This window comes from Rhineura floridana, chromosome 19 (genome assembly GCF_030035675.1).
Source record: "Rhineura floridana isolate rRhiFlo1 chromosome 19, rRhiFlo1.hap2, whole genome shotgun sequence".
In the NCBI taxonomy this organism is placed as follows: domain Eukaryota; kingdom Metazoa; phylum Chordata; class Lepidosauria; order Squamata; family Rhineuridae; genus Rhineura; species Rhineura floridana.
This window is the reverse complement of record NC_084498.1, coordinates 24,213,415-24,228,243: the sequence shown is the minus strand read 5'-3', so window position 1 is coordinate 24,228,243 and position 14,829 is coordinate 24,213,415. Positions and strand designations below refer to the sequence as shown.

General features: G+C 44.5%; 1 protein-coding gene across 2 annotated transcripts in view; it reads right to left on the bottom strand.

Moving 5' to 3' along the window:
* CCDC60 (coiled-coil domain containing 60) overlaps window positions 1–14,829 on the bottom strand; it is a 48,270-nt gene that overhangs the window by 19,356 nt on the left and 14,085 nt on the right. For both annotated transcript variants that reach the window (XM_061602621.1, XM_061602622.1), the window contains exons 2-3: window positions 7,302–7,382; window positions 5,587–5,666 (exon numbers count right to left, since the gene is read on the bottom strand). In XM_061602621.1, the coding sequence (XP_061458605.1) occupies window positions 5,587–5,666; window positions 7,302–7,382 (161 nt within the window). The remainder of the gene's footprint in view (window positions 1–5,586; window positions 5,667–7,301; window positions 7,383–14,829) is intronic.

The following is a 14,829-nucleotide window of genomic DNA, read 5'->3' as shown; positions in this document are numbered from 1 at the left end:
CGCCACACGTTATGGAGAATTCTGGGGACAGAGGATTGTTCGAAGGTGCACGCCGTCAAGACCCACGGGATGAACTCTCTAGATCTCCAGATACAACTCCCATAGGCCCCAAAACATCTGGGGTTGCATTCAACGCAGTGTTAAGGAGCTCATTCTGTTGCAGCAAGCATTTCTGCTTGCCTGATGGAACGACCTTCCCTCTCCTGCCACCTCTCTGGTGCTGTTCTGGGAGGCAGACTGGGGGAGTGTGGAGGGCGCACAAGGGAAGGAGGAGGAGGGAGGTCCCATCGCGCTAGTGGGAATCCTTGCGCTGGCTTCCACTAGCGCAACAGTTTAGTTGAAAATGGCCCCTAGAAGACACCAGCTCCTCGCATCGCCCCTAGCATCCGTTGCCTGAGGTAGCTGCCTCACTCTGCCTAATGGAAGGGCCGGCCCTGTCACCTCTTCTTGTTCTAACAGAAGATTAAGCCTCTTTGCAAGAGTTAGAGCAACAGGAAGGATATTACAGGAAGAGGAGGAGGGATGCTCTCGGAGGCACACCAAGGCTGAACCAGGAGTTATATGGTCTAAGGCTGGGACCCAGCTCAGAAAACTTCCCAGACTATGGCCTCATTCGGATAAGATACTTATGTAACGCTCCAGGCTGCATAAAGGAGCCCCAGGCTTATCAGATCGCCTCTCTTCCTCTGTGTGGCTGTGAAGAGGAGACCGGGACTTTCCACTTCATAGTTTATCATTATGTCCAAACCCAGACAAACTGTGGTTAGTTTTAACTATGAGTTAGAGAAGCAAGCCAGTTTCAAACTGGGGTTTGTTAAGTTGGCTTATTCCTCCCTCTCTGTCCCCTAAATCATACTGATGATTAACCACAGTTCCAGATTTGGCCACAGCGTACATCCAAACTAGTCATCTGTCTGCTGCAAAGTCTCAAGGAGCCCTCTTCAGGCTCAGAGCGAACATCAGTCCCTTGCAGTGGCTGTGTTTTTTAGTTTGTGTAGTGTTTTGGAGAGTGTGAAACAGACAGCTTCACCTTTATATGAAAACTGAATGAAATTTCTCCCGCACCTCAACCAGCCATGCATTAAATTCTGATAGATGTGTTTGCCTGCCTGCCTTTCTCACACACACGTACACAATTTGTGCTGTCCCAGGCAGGTGGCAGAAATGGGGGCTAATCATTTTCAGGCAAGGGGCAAAGCAACTAACTTTCCATTTAAAGTCTAGTCTCAAAAGTATTGCATATATGTAGTAACTTAATAAGATTAGCCTTCACCGCCAACTTGACGAGGAGGTAAGAATCATTCATTAAAATGCAAATGCATTTGAGATGAACTTTGGAATGCATTTATTACGGTAATTGAGCTCCAGCCGACTGTAAGTCACAACACGGATTTTCCACCACCTCCCTGACAAAGGGCATGCCTTTCTTGTAAACTAATATCTTTGTCAGTGGGAAAATTAAGAGAGCTTTTTGAGTGCTAATAATTTTCAGCGGAATACTCCAGCTGCTTTATAAGATTAAATTAATATAGATAAAGGTCACTCTTGTTCTGGACCAAAATAAAAAAGTGAACAAGTTATACAGTGAACAAGTTATACAGCAAGTTGACTAAAAACACTTTTCATGCTTAACATAACGTCATGGGCATAATTGCTTTGAACGCTTTTACACCCCTCGAGTGACTTGTTAAATTTGTAACGAAGAACGACAAAGGAATCTGGACTGGATCGAACATTTTCTCTCTGTTAGCGCAAGGTGAGTTTTAATGTTGCACATTCATAGGTATGAAACTGAAACAGAGCCCCACTCTGGGACCAATTGTGACTTGAGTGAGCAACTGGAAACAGCAGTACTGTCGACGGGCACCTAAAATAGCAGTTGCCTTTCATCAGCGCTGGCGTGGGTAATATTCCACCCAACCCTACATTCTGCTCCCTGTCTGCTCATGTCTGTTGTCTAATTAATGCGAGCTGTCATTCATGGAGAAAGTTTCCCTCCTGTCTTTTTTTCTGGAAAGAATTTTGCAAACCTCCAGCCGTGACCGTGCAAGAAGCATGCCAATTGAGAGCGTCGGCTGCCAATTGGCAAAGAATAAAATGAAACAAAGGGCGACAGAGCACCTGTTTCCAAGCAACTGGCATTACTAAGCATTAGTGGCAGTGGAAAGCGAGCGCTGGCAGAGAGTGCCCCAGGTCCCAGGGGGCAGGCACCATTTCTCGCCTTCGTACTTTTCTGCGGACGCTTGTCATACCTCCAGCAGTGATCACCACCTCTCAGATTTAAGCCTGATCTACTCAGGCGGACTTGCCTGGATTTGGGAAGGGAGGGCCCGTGCGAGGGACTTGCGGAGCAGAAACAGGGGCTTACAACAGCCAAGGCCAAAAAGCACTAGGCTGGAAAGAAAGAGAACAGGCTAGTTTCTACAAAGTATTTAAAAAGAAAGCAAGCAACGAGAGATTTAGAGCCGGCAGGTTTCCAGGTCTAACAACCTGGCACAGAAAAGCAGACATAGAGGCACATTAAGCCTGGTGATCAGTAGGGACAGAGAGAGAGAGAGGTAACAATGCATCGAGTCTGTTGCGCCACTCAGTGGAGGCCCTGATGTCAGTGGGGCAGTAAATCCACTCAGGGTTTTAGTCCAAACTTTCAAGGAACTGTCCAAGGTGCTTAGCTGTCAAGGTGCTTGCACAGCTCCTTGAAAGTTCGGACTAAACCCCGGAGCAGATTCACAGCCCTGCTGACATCGGGGGCACCAGTCTCCAATGGGACCACATCTGTGAATTCTGCAATTTGACTTTTTAAACATCACTGCAGAAATCTCATGGTGACTGCGCTAGGGGCAGCTTACAGAAATGTTACAGCCCTCCCCACCACCCCACTGTGCTAAAGTACTTGAGAAGGTAAACTGGTTTCAACTGGTTTAGAGCAGGGGTGGGGAACCACTTTCAGCCCGAGGGCCACGTTCCCTTCTGGGTAACCTTCTGAGGGCCACCTGGCAGCGGTGGGTGGAGCCAGAGGCAAAAGTGGACAGAGCATTGGATGTAAATGTTTACCTTTGTATGGTAGGCCGGTTTGTACATACACTCACATACCCCCCTCTACCCTCCATCTGGACTAGGGATGGGATCTGTTGGCCGGTGCCACTCTGAAAGCATTCCACTGACCTAACAGGCTGGTATTGATTTGAGTTTGTTCTTTGTCCACAAGCCACTGCTTTTACTGTTTTTTTCCACCTCAGAAAAATATTGATATTAATATTGATATTTCAAAAGGAAATATCAATATTTTAAACATAAATATTGATACATTGAAGGAAATACCAATAAAAATGACCATCTTCCATCTGGAAACCTATGTCCTCACTGTGGGAGGCTGTGTGGATCCAGAATTGGCCTTAACAGTCACTTACGGATCCACTGTTAAAGACCTTACCCTGGAAGACAAACTTACTCACCCATGAGTGATCACCAATGAATGAATGAATGAATGAATGAATTTAGGCAGTTTAAAAAGAAAAGAAAAATTGTTTCCGAAAACAGCCGTGGAAAATCACTACAAAAAAATCCGATCCCCAGTGATAGTGAATAAGCAAATTAATGGAAAATTCAGTACCAAATCCAAATTGGGCAGAATTCTAGCACATCCCAAATTTGGACAAGCAAGAGGCATGATCAGAGTTGAAGGATATACCCCGGCCAGGCAAAAACAGGTAAGGAGACTTCAGAGAGTGTGGAGTGGGGCTGGTGTTGTGTGTTCTGTGCACTGGGCAGGCAGCAGAGAAGTGTCAGGATGAAATCAGCAGCAGAACCACAAGTTATCTTAGGAGAAACGGTTGGATGACTGGAGTTTTGCAGCTGATGCTGAGAGGCTTCTTGCACAAGCAGCCTCAGTTCCCAACTGAGGATTCAGATGCCTCTCATTTCCCAAATGATAACCGAAAATGGGGAAGGCTTTGAGTCTTACTAAAGTCAAGACTTATAGGGAACGTCAACGTCTTTGAAGAGGCAGACCCCAGGTAGGTGAACGGGTGCCTAAAAACCACTTCTGACCTGGTCCGTTATCAGGGATGTTCTGGGGAGCTAGGGAACAATTCTTGCAGCTGACCGTGCCAGCTGGGGCTGATGGGAGCTGTAGTCCAAAATATCTGGAAGGCACCACGTTGGAGAAGGCTGCTGTAATAGATGTAGCTCAAAGATGGAGATTTGACAAAGCCAAGTGCAATGGAGACCTGAACTAGCCAACCTAAAGGACTGGGCTGAAATGTCCAGGTAGGGCAGAGATTGTCACTGCCCTATGATTAACTAGCGTCTGTCTTCTTTCTGTTGTTCGCTGTGACTGCTCTCTGCAGAAATGCCTTTTAAAGACGTTACTATGGATGGGGATGCGTGTACTGGAGCGTGTGGTCTTCTGAGACTGGCACGTGATAATTTGTCAGTGTTTGTTTTGCAGCAGGCTGTTACTAAACCCAGCCAGCAGTAAATCATGACATCTGTACCGACCATCGATGTTTATGCTGCAAAAGTCTGATATTCAAAGTAATGAGTAGATGAAGACCGAAGGGGCCATCCCATGCAGCGAGCGTACAAATGGAAGGTTCCATCAATTTGAGCTGCCTCCCTTCAATTTAAAAGTCTCGTCGCTGGAGGCCACTTCATTTGTGACAGTTTTGTTCCCTTTACCAGCACACTTCTGCGTAGGAAACCAATGCATATACCAGTCGAATGAGAACGCAAGAGTGCCTGTTTTGTTATATTTGCATATGGTTGAACGCCCCGGGTTCAATTTCCACCATCACCATTTGAGGAATCTCAGACAATGGATTGTATACAATTAAGTTCTCTTCGGACTAGACCCACTGAAATTAATGGGCCTAAGTTAGTCATGTCTATTAATTTCAGTGGGTCTGTCTCTGAATATGACTAACACTGAAGACAATCCAACATCTCTGATCACATTTGCTAGCACAAGGGCTCCTGTGCTAGCAGTTGGGTGAGTTGCAACGCTGTGCAACAGAGGAATCCAGCGAAACAGCTGCACTAGTGAGAACTCATTGCACATCGGATTGTGCAACCTATCATGCAATGAAGTTACCAGCAACCGGCTTAGGCACTGTCTCGTGCAGCAACATTCCGCTGGCGCAAAACATTTCGCCAGCAGAAAAAGTAGCGCTACACTGGATACAACCCATAATCTCTGCCCAAGAGGATGAAGAGCCAGATTCAGAACCTGCTGCTAGTACAAGGATGATCAAGCACATTGCCCATTTTTGGTAATGAGCTCAGAAGATGAGACTAGAACACAGCAATTCCTAACTGTTCCTGTGTTTTCAGGTAGAGAGGGCAGTTTCTGTAGGCATTGGCACCTGGTGTGACATCGGGAAAGGCTGCAGCTCAGTGGTAGAGCACCTGCCTTGCATGCAGAAGGTCCCAGGTTCAAGCCCCAATGGCATTTCCAGGTAGGGATGTGAGAGAATCCTGCCTGAACTCCTGGAGAGTGGCTGCCAGTCAGTGTAGGCAGCCCTGAGCTAGATGGACCAATGGTCTGACTCGGCATAAGGCAGCTTCCCATGTTCCTGTCTGTCCTACCTCGTGTGTACAAGGTCTCTGTGAAGGGTCCTCAGATCCTTTTCCAAGTGTCTAAAAGGCAGGGGTTTCTTCTCGTGATCCTACAGAGAAGGAACACAACATCAGAAGGGCCTGGCTGCTGGATCAGGCCGCTGGTGTGTCTGGTCCAGCATCCTATTCTCACGGCAGCCAATCAGAGGCCTATCAGAAGCCCACAAGCAGGACCTGCGTGCAACAGCACTCTCCCCATTTGTGACCCAGCAACTGGTATCCAAACACACCGGCTTTGATGCTGGCTGGTGGAACCGCTGGCTGGTGGTTCATCTATGAATCGAGATGGAAGCAAGCAGAGAAGACAGGAAAAAGTTGCTCAAGACAGTCATTTATTGATGGGGAAACCTGTGGCCCTCCAGATGTTGTTGGGCTCCCACCTCCCGTTAGCCTCAGCCAACCTGAATGATCATCAGGGATAAAGGGGGTTGCAGTCCAACAATATATCAAGGGCCACAGGTTCCCCCACCCCAATATAGATGACAAATAGCTATTCTGGTCTAACAAAGATTTGAGAGTACCATCAGGAGGCCTTATTTTCTGGAGCCATTTTAAAAAGCATCCCTTATTTATTTATTTCAACAGTTATATACCGCATCACACCACATTATATCCCAGGTTTGTCCCTGAAAGTTAGGAATGGGATCCACTGGTCGACCTAACAGGCTGGTATCGATTTGAGTTCGTTCTTTGTCCACAAGCCACTGCTTTTACTGATCTGTTTTTTTCCTTCGCAAAACATACTGATATTAATATCAATATTCTTAAGGAAATATCAATAATTTAAAAGGAAATATCAATATCAAAGGAAATGTAAATAAAATTATTGTTAATATCAATATTTTAGAGGTTTTCAAAAACAGCTGCAGAAAATTGCTCCATAAAAATCCATGAATTAATGGGAAATTTGGTACCAGTTCCGAACTGGGCAGAACCCTAGCACATCCCTACTGAGAATACATTTGACAGATAGCAGCAAGCAGGGATGCAAGAGGACAACAATTTCCATTCCAACCTGTATTCGTCACAATCACCTCTGCTTCCATTCCACTGCGGTTCAGTTTCCCCCAAATACTATGTTATTCATTTCTTTGCACACTATTAGAAGTTACGTAAGTTACATAACTATTTACGTAACTTGCGTTCAATTCAACATAAAGGAAACATCAAAATAATGTTAAAAAAAACCTCAACTCTTCATGTATTGTTTTTGCAGGCTTTTAAAAAAGCAGCAGAACAACGTGACTAAATACTGATTGCATTTGCTTGACTGATTTCCGTTTCTGACCACAGATGCAGCAGTTTTTGCTTCCTCTTCCGTCGTCTGAATTCTCCAACATCCCTGGGAGCAGCCCATCGCAGCTCTCCGACAAGTGTGCTTTTATGATACAGTTTGTTGCACTGTGTGTAAACGTTAAGTGCAAACCTCACATCACCATTTAATGTGAAAGTGAGAACTGAAGGAAGTGTGGGTGTGCATGTGTGGGTATGTGCACATGCCCTGTGTGTGAGAGTGCATGCATATCCTGCAAAAAATTAAATCCAAGCTGTGCACCAATGGAACCTAAATCTGCTCCTAGCCGATAAGCTCATTGCTCCTCTGCCAATATTTGGTGTTTTCCTAGACAGGGCTGCTTCTCCTTTTGGGAACTGTATCTTATCTATATCTATATATCTATTATTACCTTTTGCTTTGACTTCTTAGCAGCCTTTGGTTCTGCTGGCTCCGTTATTTCTTCTGGGCAAACATCCTCTCTGAAAAATTCCTGTAAGGAGAGGCAAAACATGTCCTCAGTACAGAGTCCCGATGCTGTTGCAGCTAAGAACCTATGGCATTCCAGGATTGGCGGTTCTAAAATAGGAACTATAAATGCTAAAAAATAAATAAGAAAAATTAAGACTCAAAGATAGCTTCAGATGAGTAGTAAATACACTAGCCGTCCCCAACCTGTCGCCCTGCAAATGTTTTGGACTGCAACACGGGGAAGGCTGAAATATACAAAAATGTACAAAAATATGCAGCTATTTTGTACAGCAAACCAGGCATAGGACAGGAGCACTAGGTGGAGCCTGAAGCTGTTTCAAAAGGCCTGAGCCGCAAAAACATTAAAGCGCGCAATCCAAATGAATCTGGGCCATGAGCATCACAGAGCGGTTGTTAGCCATACGGCGGACTTAACAGGGCAGCCACAAAGTCTCAGCCTGGTAAAAAGGAACTCCTCGTCCTCCTATAAATAAAGGCAATCAGTTTTCCTGAAACGCTTTTCAAGTTCGGCAGCCTGCTGCTCGTCTTCCTGGATATGCGTTTGAAAAAGCTGCTTTTTTCTTTTTTTTTACCGGCGCCATCCAGACGGAATCTCAGGGCAGATGTTGGCTTTTATAGTGCACCACACACAAACACAAAGCAATCACTTAGGTACAGCCCCTTCAAATTGCCTTGAACAACGAAAGCGGTTTTGCATTCAGGTGCCAAAGATTGCAAAGATTGCAGAAGGGTCCTAAAGGGGGTTGTTGTCTAAAACATCTGGAGGACAACCTTGCTCCTTGTTCATTTCTAAGTACATTTCAAAGTGCTGGCATTAATTTTTGAAAGTCCACTACAGCCTGAGACCTGGGGATCTACCTACTCCCATATGAAGCTGCCCGATCATTAGGATCCTCTTTGGAGGCCCTTCTCTGGGTAGGGGTGGGTAAGAAATGCAATCCAGTTCATGGTTAAAGGTGACTCTATCAAATTCACACTTTCTGGAACAACATGCAAACCAAAACACTTCTGTTCTTCGAAATTCGCACTTCCCCAAATTTTGCAACACAGTTCTCCAACCAATGTTTACCAAAACATATATTACGGAAAAGAGTGCATAAAATGAATGTGTTAGTGCAAACAACATACAAAAATGCATTACGTTAGGGAAAATTGCTTGCAAAATATGTACTTTGCTTACAAAAATGTGTTTATTAGGAGAAATTTGCACTTAAATGCGGATGAATTTTCATGGTAATTTCTTTTTTAAAGGAAAGTGATGCAGAACTATGGAGAACTAAATTTAAGATTGGAAAAATAAGAAATGGAGAGAATTGAAATGGACAGGTTCTTCCATCCCTCTCTCTGGGTGTCCCTGCCTTCAGAGATCAGGCTGGTTGAGAGGGCCTTTTCTGTGGTGGCACCGTGATTGTGGAACACTCTTCCCAGAGCTGTTCGCCTACTTTCTGGTCAGTTTCAGTTATAGATGATCAGAAAACAAGAAGCTTTCAGCATAATACCTTTAACGTAATGCCTTGAATTGTTGCTTCTGGGGATTTACTGCTTCTGCTGAGCTATGCTTCTCTACCATTTATGATAATTTTATATAATTGCACTTACGGTATTTTTTTACTAATGTTTTGGTGAGCCTCCCCATAAATTTCTTTGAAAGTAAAGAAGACAGAGTAGAAATCATGTACATTACTTATTTACTTATTAGTTCAATTAGTATCCAGCCCTTTACCAGTTTCATCGATCCCAGGGTGAGTTATGTCGCAATACACTATAAAACAGGGGCAATAACATTTTAAATAATTAATCCCTCAACTAAAATATAACCAATAATGAAATCGCCATTAAATTAAATAACTACTGGACAGCTCGCCATGTTGCTGGGAAACCAGTTGAGTTAGGAACAAGAATGGGGAACTTGTCAGACCTCTAGATGTTGCTGGACTACAGCTCCCATCATCCCCTGAGCCATTGGCCATGTGGGCTGCTGCTGGGAGTTGGAGTCCAACAGATTCTCCATCCTTGAATTAGGAGATATTGAGGAAACAGAACGTTTGGCATGATAAAGGTATTGTGCCCAGTTCCGATTCTTTTGCTTTACTTTTAACGTTTATCCTTCCACATCCTGAGGAATCGGACCAGGTGTGAGTGAAAACAAAAAAGCTGCCTTATATGGAGACAAACCATAGTTCCATCTTGTGTTATATGTTTCTGTCAATGTCTTAAATGTTAGACACCATAGCAAACAAACTGGGAGCCGCAGCTCAGAAGGTCCCGGGCTCAATCTCCAATGGCAACTCCAGGTAGGGCTGGGAGAGACTCCTGCCTGAAATTCTGGACAGCCACTGCCAGTCAGTGCAGACAATGCTGAGCTAGATGGACCAATGGTCTGACTCAGTATGCAGCAGCATCCTATGTTCCGTAATGGTATTAAGAAATCATCATCATCCCCACCAGTGGCGATTCTCAGGCAGAGGCCCCTCCCAGCTCTGCCTTCTGAGCAATGAAAGCTTTTGGGGATGCTCTTCCCGATTCAGAGACTCGTCTGCACTTGAGCTCTTGAACAAATGGGCTGCGCCATTCACTTCACCGCAAAGAGCCACTCTGTGCATTTGTGGCCTCGTGCGTGTGTATGGATTGTGGAGCTGTTCCCTCCTGTGAAGTGAACAGAGACGACCTTGTGAATGATGAGCTTCTACACCAGCTACAAATCACCATGCAACCATGAGGGCTAGAAGCTTGGTTTTTAAACACAAAAGGAGATGAAGACGTCTTGAATCTCACTGGAAACTTAATTCCACAGCCAGAGAGGCCTTCTTGCATGTATTGCCTTGTTAATTGAAAAGAAAAAGATTCACTATATTTTGTCTGTTTTAGCAAGTGGTTTTAAAACTTACATTGCACATTTTCCCAAGAGGCTCTTAATGTATGCATTATTAATGCTAACTGCTAACGCCTCCCTTTCGCTTTTCTTCAGCTTTCTGTTTTATTTTTACTAAATTCTCATGTCTCCAGAAATAAGAAAGCTTAATTAAATCAGCAAACCAATGGGAGCAAAATAGGAAATGAATTAGATGAGCTTGAAAAATCCTGATTGCCTCTGAGCTAAAAAGCCTTTGGGCATGATCCAGTCAATGCTCTTAAGCCAAAATCTAGAACATGTGTATGACAGAGTAAGGCTTCAATCCTATGTACATTATTTATTTAAAATATTTCTATCCCACCCTTCTACCCTACAACAGGGCACTCAGGGTGGCTCACCATAAAATAACACCCAATAAAATCACTAAAACATTAAAACAGATAAAAATACATAAAATAAAAGTAAGAAATCTAGGGGAGTGATATTAAAAGGGACTAAAGAGGTAAAAATTAAAAAGGGGGGTGGGATAAAATCAGTTATAGGCTCCACCTTCAGTCCCTCCTAAAGGCTCTCTGGAACAAGATGGTTTTCAGAAGTCTCCGGAAAACCAACAGGAAGGGAGCAGAGCGGGCTTCTTGGGGTAGGACACTATCTAGGAGTAAGTCCCTTGGATCCCAAAAAGGCTTTTTTCTGAGTAGACATGTGTAAGTCCCATTGAACACATTGGGGCTTGCTCAGTAAACCATCTGTAAGTTCCACAGATTTCAGCAGGGCACAGGTCAGCACATGCTTAACTCAGTGGCCTAATTCAAAGTAAACCACTTCAATCTGATAAACCATGGTTTGTTGGACAAAGAATTAGCATTGTGCCCATGTACTTCATCCTCCTTTTCACTCTCGCTCCTTAGAACCATACGTCCAGGATTTGTTAAACCACAGTTTCCTCTTACATCTAAACCAGGAAACTGCTGTTTAAGTTCCACCCACAAAGCAGGATTTCAGACATTTGAGTCTGGTTTGCAAGCTAGGACTGTAGTCCGAGTTTGAATCACAGCTTCCTGGTTTGAACAAAATGGGAAACTGTGGCTTAACAAAACTAATTCGTCGTCCTATAAACTGTATTTTACTGGACCAAGATAGTGATGTCTGAATCAGGCCTCTTTTTTGCTTAAGTGGTTCCCTGAAATCTATAGGTCTTAAAAGAGCTAACTCTTCACTGGATACAGCCTTCAGTTTCCTTCATTAGGCTTCCTATTTTTGCCTGTCTATTTTTATCAGTAAGTTTTCAGGTAGGGCACTTGACAGTGTGTATTTTTTAAGGAGGGAGAAAGAAAGACCCCTTGTCCAAACATTCTTATTTCATCGTGTTACATTCTCATTCTCTCCAGATCTCTGCCCCGTGTCATGTCACCAAAGAAAATGATACATGTCGACATCAGCTGTAGGTTTTTGGTTTTGTGGGCACACTCCGCAACATGTCATTCATGCAATCATAGTGCATTAGTGGCAGATTTAAACTGGATTATCTACACATCATCCCACTTTATTAGTTGTTGTACAATGCTTCCCCAATGTTGCTGCGTTGTTGCTGTTTGGAGGGGAACTCCTGTGCTGTAGTGCAACGAAAATGGAAAAATGGACTGCCTTCAAGTCAATCCCGACTCATGGCGACCCTATGAATAGGGTTTTCATGGCGAGCGGTATTCAGAGGTGGTTTACCATTGCCTTCCTCTGCGGCTGAGAGGCAGTGACTGGCCCAAGGTCACCCAGTGAGCTTCATGGCTGGGTGGGGATTCGAACCCTGGTCTCCCAGGTCGTAGTCCAACACTCTAACCACTACACCATGCTGGCACTCAAGCAGAACCAAAAATAAAATGGAACATCTGTGGTATGTAAAGTTACAGGATTTCAGCAGGAAGTTACGGGACACAAACTGATTGGAAACAAAGCAGGATGACCTTGTGGAAACATTTGCAGGCGCAGTGTTGAACTGCCCCGATAGCATCATCAGCACAAGTCCTCATGAATGCACAATAAAAAGAACACCAGGAGGGGCCCTAAATCTACAACCTGCCTACCCCATGCAGTCCAAATGTATACAACAGGACTGCTTCTGCAGAAAATTGATTTTCTGGATTGTGCATCTGGATTGCTGCCTTTAAGCATTAAAATGCAAGAACCATTTCTGGTGCAGATCCAATTAGTGCCATTCTTAAATGGAGGCTTGGAATCCTTGAGTTATTTCAATTGGCCTTGGTTCTTTTCCCAACCAGGGTATCAGGAAAGCACAGAGTTTTCCTCACCTAGCCACACATTAGCCAGCGCTTTTGTGTGTGCGTTTGTTTGGGAGGGAGGAAATCATCCCATTGTACACAGCATCTCTATTTCTGCTTCTCAGATCCCTTTTATTTTTCTTCTTTGTTTCATTTCCATGGCCGTTAGGAGGCATGCCAAAGATGTTCGCTTTCTCCGGCAAGCCTCCCAAATCATCTGTTTGTTGCATGTTACCAATGAAACTCTTATTTTCCTTGGCAGAGGCCCCCTCTTTATCTCTCCTGTTCAGTTTCCAGCTTTTCATCCATCTTCCATTCAAGAGGAAAGCGGAGATTATTTCCCCTCCACAAAGTGTATTTTCTAGGAACATGAAGTCATTTTTGGCACCGTGATGAACTATACCAGAGCCAGATTTAAAGCAGTATCATACCACTTTAAACAGTCATGCCCCCCAAAAAAGAACCCTGGGAAGGGTGCTGAGGAGACCTGTCTTCCCCTCACAGTGCTACAGTTCCCAGAGCTCCCTGGGAAGAGGGAGTGGCTTAAACCACTCTGTGAATAGGGGTCTCCTAACAACTCACACACCCCTTAACAAACCACACTCCCCAGGATTCTATCGGAGAAGCCATGGCTGTTTAAAGTGGTATGATACTGCTTTGAATGTATAGTGCAGATGATTAGAACAACAAGAAACTGAGAGAACCAAAACCGACAGATCCTTCTACCCCAGAAAGGGGACAGCCATTTCTGCTATGACCCGTCTTCATCACAATCTGCACTGTTTCCATTCTGCTGCACTTCAGTCTCTGCCAAGTGCTAAGTTATTTGTCTTGCTGTCTGCTATTTAACGTAAGTCATGTAACCGAAGTAAAAAAAATATCACAAATTGTGCATCGCTTGCGGACTTAAATACACCAATGTGAACAAATACCAACTGGATTTGATTGACTGATTTCCATTCCTGACCACAAACACGTGAACCACAGCAATCTCCACCTCCTTTTCCCTCAAAATCCCCCTGACATCTGCAGATGAGCAGCTTAAAGGAATTCAAACCTCTGCCTGGGCCATTGCTAGCTTTGACACTGGGGCTGATGGATTTGGGGTAGGTGGGGGTGCTGTGGTGTCTTCTTGTGTGTGTGATGACGCAGCGGTATGCACTGGGGGTATGTCCTCATCCTTATGACTCCCTCTGCATGTGGGCATTTTCACCAGCACAGTCCCTGATTGGTAAGCACGTGTTTCTAGAGACGCTTGGGGGGGGTGTCCTCTGATTGTATGCCCTTTTTCAATTTTCTTCTTTTGCATTCGCCTCCCTTTTTGGGATAAGCGTGCATGGGACAAACACAGCTGCTTTTGCAGTGCCATTGTGGGAGTGCCTCCTCCCCCTCCACGTGTACTCAGAGTATAGGATTGCTCGGAGAGCATACTTTATTGATCCCTCCATCCCCGTAAGTTCAAATACTTCCAGCTACTGGAAAAATGTAAGAGGAGCCTGCTGGATCTGGCTAGCGGCCATCTAGTCCAGCATCCTTTTCTCACAATGGCCAACCTGATGGCTCAATGGGAAGCCGGAAGCAGGACCTAAGCACAAAAGCACTGTCCCCTCCTGCGGTTTCCGGCAACTGGTGTTCAGAAGCATACTGCCTCCCACGGTCGAGGCAGAGCACAGCCATCATGGCGAGTAGCCATCGACAGCCTTATTCTCCACGAACTTCTAAAATATTTGCACGCCACATAAAATTAACATAGTATACTTACTTGTTTTTTAGTTTTTATTATTAAATGTGTCCAATTCCAAAATCCGTCTGAGGGCGATACCTTTCTTTGTACAAGTCAAACCTCACTTGATTTAGGGCAGCAAGACAGTTTTCCAATGTAATTCCCAAATCCCCAGGAAAATCTACAAAACCGGTCCTATGATCAGGTTAGTTCAAACCAAGTCCTCTCCGGTGAGCTCCTGCTCAAAATTAAGCCCTTGTAGAGAATTTCAAAAGAGCTCTGACTGTCAAAGCATTCAGCTAACAGCAGCCACATTTCACTCCAAACGACACTGTGTGATGCTTTCAGAGCCTAGATGTCCAATAGTCAGACGGGCATTTAGAGCCAGAAAATAAACACGCTTAAAATCCTGAAAACATGAAAAATGCAATGTGACAAGGCCTCTTGGCACCAAATCATCACACAGCAGCTGGCCCATCCTCAAAAGAACAAAAACACTGTCTGTGTCTTCAGATTAAATACATATAATATTTAATGTCACACAGTAAGTCAAATCTTGTGTCCCGCTTTATGCCCACTGGGAAGCAGGCACAAAAGC